Raw genomic sequence first — 13865 nt, forward strand, 5'->3', positions numbered from 1 at the left:
ATTTAGCATGGGTTGGTGGCATTGTATAGAATGAGCTGATGAGCTTCCTAGTGAAAATTCAGGATGTCAGATGTCATAAAATGGCAACGTGCTACATTCAAGCCTTTCTACTATATTAAGACCAGTTTTATCCCTTACCTTTCACATTAAATGTTTTTCTTATGTTTTTACCTATTATCTAAAGCTCTACAGCATCGTCTATCAATGTTTGGTTAGTCTGGACATAACACCGGTCCCGCCTCCATCACGAGAACCCTCAGGTTCTCATCAGCAACTGGTTACAACTGACTGTTCTGTTGCCAAACCCCAATATTTTCCATGACTTTAAATCACCTTGATATTCAAAAGAGTAATCAAAGAAATTAGTTCCAATGTGAACCGAGACACATTTAGAGAAACGAAAGCCAAAACGTAACAAGATGTAAAGGTATGAATGGAAATCGTTTTAAAATGTAAAAATAAGGAAGGTTCTCACATGAGTGGTCTGAAGAGATGTTGTGTGGGACAAGAACAAAGTCGTCTGTGTCACAAGAGGAATTCTTGCTACTGGTACTGGCAGAGTCTTTAGAGACTTGAAGATAGTTAGGAGGACCCAACGGAGGGGACGACAAATTTTCTTCTTGAATATGCTGCATGTCTGGCAGAGACTGGAGGGGTGGTGGACAAAAGAAAGGAAAAAAACCCACTGTAAATCCAGTGGTTTGGAAGGTAGAATTGCTCTTTTAACTATGAAGCTTCTAAAGTAAGAATCATCATCCCTAAAATTATCTGTAACATTCATTACACTGACACTGTTTGAAGAATGGAAAGATCTAAAATTCAGTAACGCAGAATCCCAGAATGTCAGGGATTGGAAGGGACCCCGAAAGCTCATCCAGTGCAATCCTCCCATGGAGCAGGAACACCCAGATGAGGTTACACAGGAAGGTGTCCAGGCGGGTTGGAATGTCTGCAGAGAAGGAGACTCCACAACCTCCCTGGGCAGCCTGGGCCAGTGTCTGTCACCCTCACTGAGAAGTTTCTTGTCAAATTTAAGTGGAACCTCTTGTGTTCCAGTTTGAACCCATTACCCCTTGTCCTATCATTGGTTGTCACCGAGAAGAGCCTGGCTCCATCCTCCTGACACTCACCCTTTAGATATCTGTAAACATTAATGAGGTCACCCCTCAGTCTCCTCTTGTCCAGCTCCAGAGCCCCAGCTCCCTCAGCCTTTCCTCACACGGGAGATGCTCCACTCCCTTCAGCATCTTTGTTGCCCTGCGCTGGACTCTCTCCAGCAGTTCCCTGTCCTGCTGGAACTGAGGGGCCCAGAACTGGATAAACTCTTGGATAAACATTATAGAAAATATTTTCTAGAGATTGTTCTGTAAAACAGAGAACTTACTGGAGGAGAAGCAAAGCGGCAGGAAGGCGAGCTGCCACAGGAACTGCCGGAGACTGAGCCTGCGTACGTGGGCACTGGCACAGGACACGCTACACGAGGAAAACCCAAGGGGAAGAAAAAACCAGGACAAAGATTTTGAAAGGCTGAATTTCAAACAAACTCATTTCCTCACTGCTTTTCATTCATAAACCCTCATGCAACTTAAAAGCACAGCACATCCTTCAACACACGAGGGTATTTAAGTTCATTTGAAATGCCAAAGGAACTAGTAAATAAGTATCACATTTCAGTCTGGCATAATACAAAAAAGGATTCAACACTTAGGCTCACAATAGAGCACAACAACAACTCAGACTCAGGAAAATGTCCCATGAACACTTAGCGTGACACTTGGCAGATCTTTCTCCATTCCAGCCCCCACCATTCATCATTTACACAAATAAGGGGAATAACAAAACTACTTACACTTTTTGACGGTTGAAATCTGATCCAGGAAAGGGTGGTTGAAAAATGCCTCTATAGAACAAGAAACAACAACTGCGGTGAGTGAAGGTACAAATGACACAGAATTTACAGACTACATTGCAGATAGTGATAAATGGTTGCCTTCCCAAAATCAATATTTCACAGCCAGAGGGTGAAGCGCTTATAAAAGATTAAAGCTTTCTATGTTATATGCTGCTATAGCATTTGGAAAGGAAACAAAAAAATCAATTGAATAACTTCAAACAACAGGCAGCAAGGCAAATCAGACAATTACTGCGGGGCATTTTATGACTGCACTTAAGGGTCATGCACACAAGAAGCCATTCTATACTCACCATGAAATTACATCCTCATTGTTCAATATGGTACTAACTCAGTTGTAATTTCTCTTCAAAACTATGAGCATCTCACACATCAAACACTGAAACTATTTTCACTTCTGCCTTTCCCAAGGACTGAATGCTTATTTCTGAACCCGTTAATGCCACTTCTTAGGTGGCCAAAAATCACAAGGGAGGAGCAGCCGTTCTCCTTCCCACTTCCCAACAAAGCACAACCTGAGCAGCTGGTTCACAGCTTAAAGCCAAATTAAGCACAATTTCTTCAACAATTTCCTCAATTAACTTGTTGCTGTTACAACAGAAACATTTTGCTTTTGTTGTAAATGGGCGTGCTGAGATGTATTTAATCGACCTGGCATAACCAGTTGGCTAGGAGATTACATGGAAAGTTTCATTCTCCAAGAAGCAACTTCTAGCTAGTTAGGGGAAACTGAGGGCTGGAAGAAGCTAGCTGCTGAGTTTTGTGAACTTTAACGTTCTGACAGTGGAGGAAAAACAACGCTGTTCATCAGACCCCAGCAAATAACAGGGAAAAAAAAAGAAAGAATCTGAGGCCTGCAGTATCTCCTCTTCCTTCAACACCACTTTCTTCCACCACTCGATAAGAAGGGAGGCCAGCTCTAACGCAGGAACAATGTAATGATTAACTTCGACACAAGGATCAGGTGTTCGTGAGCTTTTGTACAACACCTGCTGTTCTACTTTATATTGCTGGAAGATCAACAAGATTTCCAATGCTATTTTTACTTTAACAACAGGCAACCGGGCTCAGTTCTGCACTCTCCCTCTCACTCCCTCGGCTAAGCACATTCCAGAGCAGCCCCTTTGAGGCCATTTACGAGGCTCAGCCAAGGAAAACACGACTTTCATCACGGCCACTCTGCTTTCTATTTTTCTTTCTAAGCACAAACGCGTTCTCCCACTACCACAAACAACACAGGGAGTTTCCCATGTTTGAAGAAACTGTAGGGATCAGCACACTCAGTGCGCAGAGTGGAATCAGTTACTCAAAGTCCATGTTTGTGATGTATTACTACTTCTACACATACAGATTTATGTATCAACCTCCAATACTGTCACTATCATTGAGACATTTTACCCAATTTTCATGAGCTTTTTCTGGATCTGACTTCTACTTAGGATTTTACATAGAGCAGTTAAATGGAGTTGCGTCAGTCACATCTACACACAAACACCCATGCCTGGTTCTCAGAAGAGCAGCACCTTAATTATGCTGGTATGGATGTTTTAAATTCCAAATTACTAAAAACAAACAACAAAAAAGGTCTGATATTTATTGGAGCAAAACACGGCGGGAATTGAAAAGGAAAAAACAACTGTAGCTAGGAGAGTCTCGAGCCTCAAGTGAAGAACTAGAACACCTTTTGAATCCTCCTCTCTCTCCACAGCCTAACCAGTCAGTCTTCTTATCACAAATACACAAGGACCACATGTGATGAATGAGTCAATTTGTGTTTTTCAGTACAGCAAGACCAAGCTTGCATGCATTAAAAAAAGAGCAATGCTGAAGTTTCATAAGCAAAAACAAAACCCGGGAATGCCTGACATGAATACAAGTAACAAGGAAAGTCAAGAGAGCAAAAGGAAAAGCTACATACCAAAGTCCATTCTGTCTTTTTGGTTTCTCTGAAGCAAACCCAACAGCAGGTCAGCCAGATAAGCTGATGTTTCCCTAGGAATACTGCACACAAGAGAAAGCAAAGCATGCATTAAATTGAATACCTGCATTAAATAATGCATAGTACGTTACATTTCAGGAGTCAGCATTCTGCCAGGTCCCTAAGTCTTCGCTACACACGCTCTATACAGTACAGGACCCTTTCAACTCAGCCAGGTACAAAGGCAAGATGCAACACGAGTCACTGGTATCGTACTACATCCCTGTCAGCCAGCAACATCCAACATCATTATGAATCCCAGGCATTCCCAAAGGTGAAAAAGTGTTCAATCAACAGATGTAAGTGACAGGAAAGGCCATGGTGACATACCTAGGAATCAAATTCCTGTTCTTCTCATAAAACATTCTCAAATCTTGAGGACTATTGGCCTGTCAAATAAAAATGTACATTAATTAAAGCTCAGTTTCACAGAGAAAAGTAGCTTCCGTACGTATGCGCACATACACAAAAAGGTGGCTTTGGCATATGGGCATTAAAGGAGAAAACCCCAAGCACAGCAGTGACTTCAGTATTGCATATTTTTACGTATTTCCTCTGGATTGAACACACGGACATTACAGACCAAATACGAGCAACTTCTCCCTCAGGATCCTCAAGCGATCTGGCCTTTGAATCTCCAACACTACACCCAAACATCACTAATTCTGTTTTCATGACCGGAAGGAAAAGCCCTAGGAATTTCCATGAGACTAAAAAGAGGGAAAAGAAATAAAGTGTTACCTGAAAAGGTGGTTTTCCAACAAGACACTGATAAATCACAGTTCCTATGCTCCATAGGTCTGCTTTAGCATCATAGTGTTGAGACATAATCACTTCAGGGGCCTGGAAAGAACAGCAAAATCTCAGAAGGCAAAAGAAAGCAAAGACACAGCAAGAGGAATTCTACAGTATTAGCAGAGACCACTTTATTGTAAGACAAAATTGGCATTTTAATCTGCATCACATGACTTGAAAGGTAATAGTTCTATCTAGAATGAAAGCTATGCTTCAAAACACAGAAAACTAGAAACGCTGATGTTCTAAAGAAAGCATCCAGTGATAGGTATGTGTGGGAATAAGAGATAAGTGACTTACGCAGTTCTCCTTGTGGATATATAACTAAGCATTTTGTAAGAAATATCATTATCACCATTTTACATATACAAAAACAAGGGAAAGCAAAATGATCTTCCCATGACCATACAGGACAGTAGCGGTAGTGCTGAAGTCAGACAGTTCAGAGCTTGATTGCCTACCACAACATTTAGTAAAAATTAATGGCAATTAACTCCAAATAGTTTTTTAAAAACAAAACCAACCACAAATGTGAGAGAATACATTAACTAGAATGAAAACATCAAGTAGTTTTTTAACTACTAGTGTAAAGCTCTTCTAGCCTGTACTTCATCACTTTTTACTTTCTTAGAAACTGAGGAGGAGATAATGCCCTGTTTTCAGGGAAAATAAAGTATGTAAGTGGGAATGATGCTGCCAAAAAAATGAATTCTAAGATGCATTGCTTTTTAATTCTCTAAGATTTTTCCTCCCTGCAGTGCTAAGTAATGTTCAATGTCTCTCTGATTTTAACAATCTCAAGAAATACTCCCCAATACTTCTGAAGCAACATTAGGCATTTGTCGATCTGCAAGCAGTAAATTATTTTGTTCTGGTAGGAGAACGTTTGAGATAAACACCATAATCTGAAATACACTGTCGCTTACCATATACATAGGGGAACCACACAGAGTTGCAGCCATCATGTTGCTATGCAGATAACGAGCAAAACCAAAGTCAGCTATGTAAAGAAACACATTTGTCAATGAAAAGAAAGATCATTTTAAAATTTTTGAAGTCTAGAAATGATCTTAGTGAAATCTGCTACAATTACCAGTTAAAGAGAAAAAGACAGGTATAATATAAAGCAAACTACATGGAATTGTAAAATATGTGTTCCACTGAAAGCATGATGTATTCCAAATAGCAAGCCAAGAAACAGCAGTGGCATAATTTGCACAAACTGCTGCTCAGCCATCTCCCCAGCTGCAGAGCGTGCTGTCTGGCGTCAGCAGGAAAGGATTAAAGTCAGTCGCTAAATATAAATGGTTCATTAAAAATGAGGAATATACAATCTGCTTCAGTGAAATCACATCAGGTAAAAGTTTAAGTTTCCGATGCTTGAATTTTCCACACAGGCAAAAAGAGCCTGGAACTATTCAGTAGGGACAGTGAGAGAAGTTGCTCTGTCTGCTCTGTGCTGTTCAGAAGATGGAGTTGGAAGAGATCTCATATTTTGGTTGTGCAAAAGCATAGAAACTTGGTAAAAATAAGGTGTTTTTAAACAGACACTTAACAGACAATGAGAAATTAGAACTCCTGCAGTGTCCTCTGGAGTTTGGTAGCATCCTGAGGAGATGACATCTCTCCCCAGTTACAGTGCCAAACCTCCATCTGCCAAAAATAGGTCATAACCTACATTTCTAAACTTCTCAAATAACCCTTAGGAAGTTCTAGCACAAAACTCCCAGCTGGAACTGCAACTGGAGTTCACATACACACAGTTTTGAAATGGGCTAAAGGCTACCCGAAGTCTCAAAGGTTACAGATTTATGTCTAATTAACGTAGTTTAATAGCAGAAACATCAGCTAAATGGGTTTCTTTTTCCTACAGATTTAATCAAAAACGTCTTTATGACTCAATCATTGTAATAGTGAGAATCTGCATTACAGCATGAAGCTCATCATTCTAGACTTACAGTCTGATTTGCATCAATTTAATACACACTATATCCAGTACACCCTCTGCGCTTTCACTACAATGACACTTCTGAGTACAGAAACAATCAGTGACGATTTACCTTTAGATCAGAGAAAAGCGTATTTACCTATTTTGATGCGGATGCCGCTGACGCTTGACTTCCTGCGACTGGCGTAAGACAACAAAATATTCTGTGGTTTAAGATCCCTGTGGATGATTCCTTTGCTGTGCAGAATCCGCATGGCGGCTGCGATCTGCTGGAGGAACACTCGGATGGTATCTTCGCTGAGAGTTCCTTTGGCTGGAAAGAACATGCACATTAGCAGATGAGAAAATAAATACCATTATTATTATGTAGGCTAAGGAGTCAAGAAAATAAAAGAACTTGACAATTTAGAACATTAAATGTATCTACAATCATGTTACAGCCTGAAGCTGTAAAACCTCTTCTTTAAACAAATTATGGGGATGCAGATAACCACTCCACTCAAAAAGCCTCTTCAGAAGGTATTACCTTATTCTGTAGGCTGAAAAAGTACTGAACACAGGATAATACTGTATGAGTCCTACCAAGGATTTTAATGGGAAGTGAATTAGGCTTTTAATATACACAGTTACCATAACAATAGCTGTTCACAAAAAGATTCCTTCAACATACTGAGATGCAACACAAGGAGAAGAATATTTTCATCAAGAAAAACATGAAGATTAACATCTCTGCTCAAGATTTTGTTTGTAATAAAGAATCCACTTGTCACGATTCTGTAACTTTGGGCAGAGCAATGTTGAAGGATGAAATTTCTCCTAAGCAAGAAATGCCTCTTTGTAGACAGCATTATTATATAAGTAATTCAGTATTTTTTAAGTTCACATATAGGAAAAGAAAGCAGGTGGAATCAAAACACTGGGAGCAGACCCCAAAGTACAACCTTAGAAAGAGAAAACCATATGTTTTTCAGCACGTTATTTATGGTTAGCTACACCTTCCCCCTCATTTACAAATAAACGAATGTTACATTCGGCTGTTTTGAAACCAGTGGCAAAAAGCATTTTCCATCTGTGCATTATTTTATTCACCTCACTGCTACTTTGTGGGCTTTATTTTCAATTATGAGTTGCATTTAAAAACACTGGGAAATATTTGGAATAAATGCAATACTTCCTGTCTTCCTGCAGCTTCAAAATTTAGTTTTTAGGTTCGCAGGATAGAACACAAACACAACCAACAGCTCTTTGCTGCTGACCTTGGCTGGACACAATAGACCCTCAAGAGATTCCTGGGGAATTCAGTTACTCTAAAATCACACCAGGGTGGACACACACTGTGGAATCGTAGACATTCCATGGACTGAAAAACATCTAAACCATCAGCAAAAACAACCTCAGAGGAACACCAATGGATCACAGGAATACAAAATACAAACATGTAACGCAACAGCTTCTTAATCGGGAAATACAGTAATCAATTACCTTGTAAGTAATCTGCCAAATCCCCACCATTGCAGTACTGTTAAAAAGAAAGGTTTTTATTCAAAACACAAGGACTAAAATGCTTGCTATATAATTTTTACTTTGTAATATTTTCATGAACATTAGAAGATCCTTTCCAGCTGTTTGCCTTAGAATTGTTTCGTCAATTATTCGTAATTAATAATTTAAGGTGTAATACTTCATCAACACTTACAGTATCATAAAACGAAACCAAATCGTGGAACAAACACTGCTGATAAATTCAGCAGTGCATAGGAAATTAATAACGCAGTTTTCCGAATTGCTTGTTTTAACAAGTCATGGTTATTTCGCGGTTGTGAAAAAACACAAGTTTTGTCTAAAAATCATCTTTAAAATCAGGCAGAAAGAAACATATATGTTAACACATACCTCCATTACCAAAAAGACAGAATTGGGCATTTCCTAAAAGAGAAAGACAACAAATCCCATTTAAGAATGTGACAAGACAAAGCCTTCAGTACCTGCATTAACCAAGTGTAACACGAGATTTTTAATCAACCGAGACACCTTATGTTAAAGTCACTATTTTAGAGGGTAGCAAATACGTACGTTCCCCACCATTAAGTATTTCACATTTTTCAAAAGCATTAGTAGATGTAAAAAGATGTTGCTCCCTTAGCTTTCAGCTGCCTTGGACTATTCTATCAACACAACCTCTTATTAAGAGCTCTTAGAAATAAGTGAACTTCCACTATCAGACATCACTGAAATGAGTCACTAACAGGACAGTGATATTTAGTCACAAATGTACTAGACAAAGCTACAAACTGCAAGCAAGACAATTTGACTACGACCAGCAGTTTTCTAGGGGGGAATTCCAAAGTTTGGTTCCCCACTCCTGGGTCACACGAGCTCTGGTTCTGCCAGCTGAGCAGGCGAAGGTCGGTCACAAACACAGAGCGGTTAACTGAATGAACCGATTCCCAAACGCTGTTTTTCAGGATCCATGGATACATCTGTAAACTATCATCTCTCTCAGCAAGTCACTGGCAGAAGTGCATCCTTGCCATGGACCTAAATGCCTTATGGCCAAGGCGGAATATTCTGCACTCAGATTTTCCAAAGCACTGACCCCTTTTGACCTATTTACAACCTGAATTCCCTCCCTCCTAACTGGGTGGAAGTTACTGAAAGACAGATTAGCTAACTTCTACTGTAAATTATCTACAGGCTCCACAAAAACGCAGTAAAAATGTCTGTGCGTAAACCCGACTAACAAGAACATTTATCTTTTTGACAAATATTTGTTTTGTGTGAGGGAAGAAAGAGCCTACCTGTCTATGCCAATAATCAACATTGTTTTCCACAAAGTCTCCTGCATAAAATAGTTCTGCTGTGCCTACAAAGTTGGAGACACTCGGAGATCTATAAAGTAAAAGCATTTTTGCCCTGTGAGGTAAGACTGAAAGGAAAGAACACAAAGGGAACTGGAAGGAAACATAAGGCAAGTAGACAATAAACAGGGTGATGGTTTTAGTTACATAGTATGTTACCTCCCTTTCACTTTAAAAACAAACAAAACTTGACAGTTTGTAGAAAAATAAAGGAAAAATGGGCCCATGGGCCCAAGCTATGAAAACCAACTACCAAGCACAGCCCAGAGCGCATGGATGGTACAAACCAGTAAAGTCGATTTCTACCAATCCATCACAGATACAGGTATCGACCGCAAATAACTGCAGTGAGTGCGGTTCAAGATGAACTGGATGTTTTAAGGTTAATTCAAGACTGTATTAGGCTGCTTCACTTTCTGGAAACATTTAGTTCAGCCACCCTCGTCTGTGTTACAGAAATGCATGTGAGGTTCTTTCCAGCTCAGAACATCAAGCACATCACAGATTTGTTTACGTTTGGAAATCAGCTTCAAAGAAAGCAAGTTTCTAGGAACATTAGTCAAATCTGTTGGAAATGAAAGGCAAACTCCAACCAATATAGAATATTAAAGCAGCAGTAGATCACATTTCAGAAGTCCCATTTGTTCAGTGTTTCTGTAACAGCTGTTGCCAACAAGAACCATAATTTGCAATCCTGTAAATACCTCAAAACCTAAGTGTATACATTAAAGTAAAAAAAAAAAGATAAGTAATTACTTGCTCTGTAAATTACTGAGGATACAAAATGATATAGGTTGTTTCTTTCTACATTGTTCCTTTGCAACAACATCTTCCAAGACACAAACGCTGTTTTAGGAACCCCAATGATGCCAAAAAGCAACTCTGAGATCCCCATTTATCAAACTGAAAATTCTGCCAGCTGAGGATCATTCAACTTAAAGAAAACTGTGATATGTAGAAGAATAACACAACTAAGCAGCAGGGAAATGGTCCGTTTGCCGGTGACAAGAAAGCAGCTCAGCAAGTGGATTTCCAGCCGAACATTGCAATCCCATGAATCAGAAATAGATGTTCCACAGCGTCAGTGCCTCCACTCACAACACACTCTGTACAAAAACAGCAGCTTATTGCAGTATGTAATGCTTAGCTCATGACAGACGTTTATTCATCCATCACAGAACTAAGAGAATGTGTTTTCTGGATTCCTTCGGAAACAAAGTCCTTTCAAATGAAACTGCTCCTTTCAGAAACACGGAGCTGACAAATTGTCCTGTTGTGCTAGTCCTCACCTGTTTAAAGAAAGTCATTCCTACAAACTACACTAGATTTCCCACAAATAGCATTATTCATCTTTTTTTTGACTGAGATTCTTGATTAATAATAACAAAAAAGTCACTGCATTAAAGTCATAGTGAGAAGTAGAGTGTGCTTCCTTATTGTAGCTGGGATCATCTTTTTTTATTAAATTAGCAGAGCAGATTAGAGTTTTCCCCATGATGAGTTTTCCCCAGACTGGTCAAAAGTCACATCTAATTCATATTGCAGAAGTAATATTTTGAGCAGTACTGGTACCAAGCTCCCCACCTGCATCTCATCCCAACTTTAATTCATAACCAGACACTTTTCAACATCTGATCAATGCAAACTTTAGTTCAAAACAGCTGAAGTTCTTCAACCCTTCGCAGTTGCACATTTTGCATTACCGTTCTCGGCCAGCCCGACTGGGAATGTGATCTCCATTTTAAGAATACACTCAGAAAACACCAGTCAATTCTGTAGACGCATTTTTCCCTTCTAAATTATCCTGCTGAAAAACAAAGCTGTCTCCATGATCATCCTCTAGACTTGTGGTCTCTGTTGACTTGCTAAGCAAAGTGCTCAAATAGGAAAAGATCAGTAAACCAGCATGTTTCAGATCTAAGACTCAGGAATTAAGCTGACCCAGCAAGCTATTTTAAACTGCTTCCTGAAACAGATAACAAAGTGTTCAAAAATTTACATTGACATACAGTTCACAAAATTCCTGCAGCTGGAGTTGCTCTGGCTTACACTTCCACCTAGAAAAATAATCAAGCTAAACAAATGTATGTTGTGTTGCAACAATTACAGAACAGTTTTGCCCAGCATGCCTTGCTTTGTTGCTTAAAGTTTTCTTGACAAAAACCTACTTTTGCTCCTTCTTATTCCGAATCCAGGTTTTACTTGCAAGTTGAAGAAAAAGATAGCAAAGGTTAATAGGAAACCATTTTACAACTCTGAAAGCTAACAGATAAACCTACTAGAAAGCGATTAAGAGGCCATGTATTTGCCAAAACATGCTGTGTTTTAATCCCAGACTTCCAACAGTTGTCTCAGGGGATGTGAAGTTCCAACCCAAATCACAGGCTCAGCACAGTAGTTCCATTTTAAAGACATTAATTGAAAAAGAAGTCAAAACATCCATGGTTACTGCTGACAGCTGTTGCTAGAACTCTAACATACTGCCAGGAACATACCCTGGATTTCTTTTGGATTAGGGAGTCCTCCTTTAGAACAAGCTGGAAGTCTAGTGAGTTGCCCAACCAGAAACTGTGGCACAGAAATAGTTAACTAGGTTTTTGTTCCAAGTTTACAGATTCTGTTTAGCTGTAGTTTATGATTGGACTCCCAAGAGCATGAGAATTAACCTGACAGCTTGTGCACTGCTATTATCTGATTAATTTTCTGATATGTTAATTTGTGCTATATTTGCTTAATTTTTTTGACCAAGAATACACTCCTCATTTTTTTCTGAGCATTAAATACATTTGGCAAACGTTCTAATGATTTACTGAAGAAGGACTGGTCCAGATCTTTTTAAGGCTGTTTCTTACTGTATTACAGATACTCTTGTTGTGCTTTGCGAGTGCACCACTGCAGCAGCTTCTAACGTGTTCAGCTGCTTTCATGTCTAAAGGACTGAACATTTTGTTAGTTCTGACTACATGTTAAGTCTCAGCCTAAATACCAGTTGACATGTGCCTGTCGGATTCAAATGGCATGCAAGCTGCCAATTAGTCACATAAAAGAGCAAAAAGAGCAATCAGCCATGGAGAAATGTACCACAATAGCTCGATCACTCATTTTCTGTTATGTGAAATGCTGTACTTAACTCACAGAATCACAGAATGTCAGGGATTGGAAGGGACCCCGAAAGCTCATCCAGTGCAATCCCCCCATGGAGCAGGAACACCCAGATGAGGTTACACAGGAAGGTGTCCAGGCGGGTTGGAATGTCTGCACAGAAGGAGACTCCACAACCCCCCTGGGCAGCCTGTTCCAGTGTCTGTCACCCTCACTGACAAGAAGTTTCTTCTCAAATTCAAGTGGAACCTTTTGTGTTCCAGTTTGAACCCATTACCCCTTGTCCTATCACTGGTTGTCACTGAGAAGAGCCTGGCTCCATCCTCCTGACACTCACCCTTTAGATATCTGTAAACATTAATGAGGTCACCCCTCAGTCTCCTCTTGTCCAGCTCCACAGCCCCAGCTCCCTCAGCCTTTCCTCACACGGGAGATGCTCCACTCCCTCCAGCATCTTTGTTGTCCTGCGCTGGACTCTCTCCAGCAGTTCCCTGTCCTGCTGGAACTGAGGGGCCACAACTGGACACAATATTCCAGGTGTGGTCTCCCCAGGGCAGAGTAGAGGGGCAGGAGAACCTCTCTGACCTACTGACCACCCCCCTTCTAATCGACCCCAGGTACCATTGGCCTTCCTGGCCACAAGGGCCCAGTGCTGGCTCATGGTCATCCTGCTGTCCCCAGGACCCCCAGGTCCCTTTCCCCTACGCTGCTCTCTAATAGGTCATTCGCCAACTGATACTGGAACCTGGGGCTGTTCCTACCCAGATACTCATATATATGGGAGGTAGTGAAAGAGACTGGCCCACTGCACAGCACAAAGGAAAAGCAAAACTGTTCACACCGAAGAATTTAACATGCTCGCACACTTTAAGATCTTCTCAAACAGTTTTGAAATACAAATTACAGCATTTAGGCACCACAGGCTAAGGACTATGTAGTAACTTCAGCTCCGGGGTTCTGTGGGCCAAAACAAATCGGAACTGGTTGTCCCCAACCTTCAACGCCTACACTGGCGTCATTCCTTGCAGTCCAATATTGTCACAACCAAACCTGCAGTGAGCATCAGCTGCCAGGGAGCATTTCAAAACCTTCACGGTTTCTACAGGGCAGGATTTTTCATCTGAAAACTTGTCTGGACAGCATGTTTTCGTATGACTATTTCCACACACAGTGGAAACACTAGGGCCTTAATCAAGTTGCTAAGGGAAAAAAAATAAAGATATTGAGACATTCTCCTTAAAAAGACGACAGTTCAGAAACAGCTGTGATGAG

The 13865-nt window shown here is 40.4% G+C and overlaps 1 protein-coding gene across 1 annotated transcript in view; it reads right to left on the minus strand.

The window, feature by feature from the left end:
* ULK2 (unc-51 like autophagy activating kinase 2) overlaps positions 1–13865 on the minus strand; it is a gene marked incomplete at both ends in the record, with an annotated part of 34497 nt that overhangs the window by 15197 nt on the left and 5435 nt on the right. Inside the window, 10 exons of the mRNA XM_080356953.1 lie at positions 476–647; positions 1385–1473; positions 1850–1900; positions 3831–3913; positions 4221–4279; positions 4632–4733; positions 5612–5685; positions 6773–6946; positions 8116–8152; positions 8527–8559. Of these exons, the coding sequence (XP_080213079.1) occupies positions 476–647; positions 1385–1473; positions 1850–1900; positions 3831–3913; positions 4221–4279; positions 4632–4733; positions 5612–5685; positions 6773–6946; positions 8116–8152; positions 8527–8559 (874 nt within the window). The remainder of the gene's footprint in view (positions 1–475; positions 648–1384; positions 1474–1849; positions 1901–3830; positions 3914–4220; positions 4280–4631; positions 4734–5611; positions 5686–6772; positions 6947–8115; positions 8153–8526; positions 8560–13865) is intronic.

The sequence above is a fragment of the Nesoenas mayeri genome (genome assembly GCF_963082525.1).
Source record: "Nesoenas mayeri genome assembly, chromosome: 20".
NCBI classification, from domain to species: Eukaryota; Metazoa; Chordata; class Aves; order Columbiformes; family Columbidae; genus Nesoenas; species Nesoenas mayeri.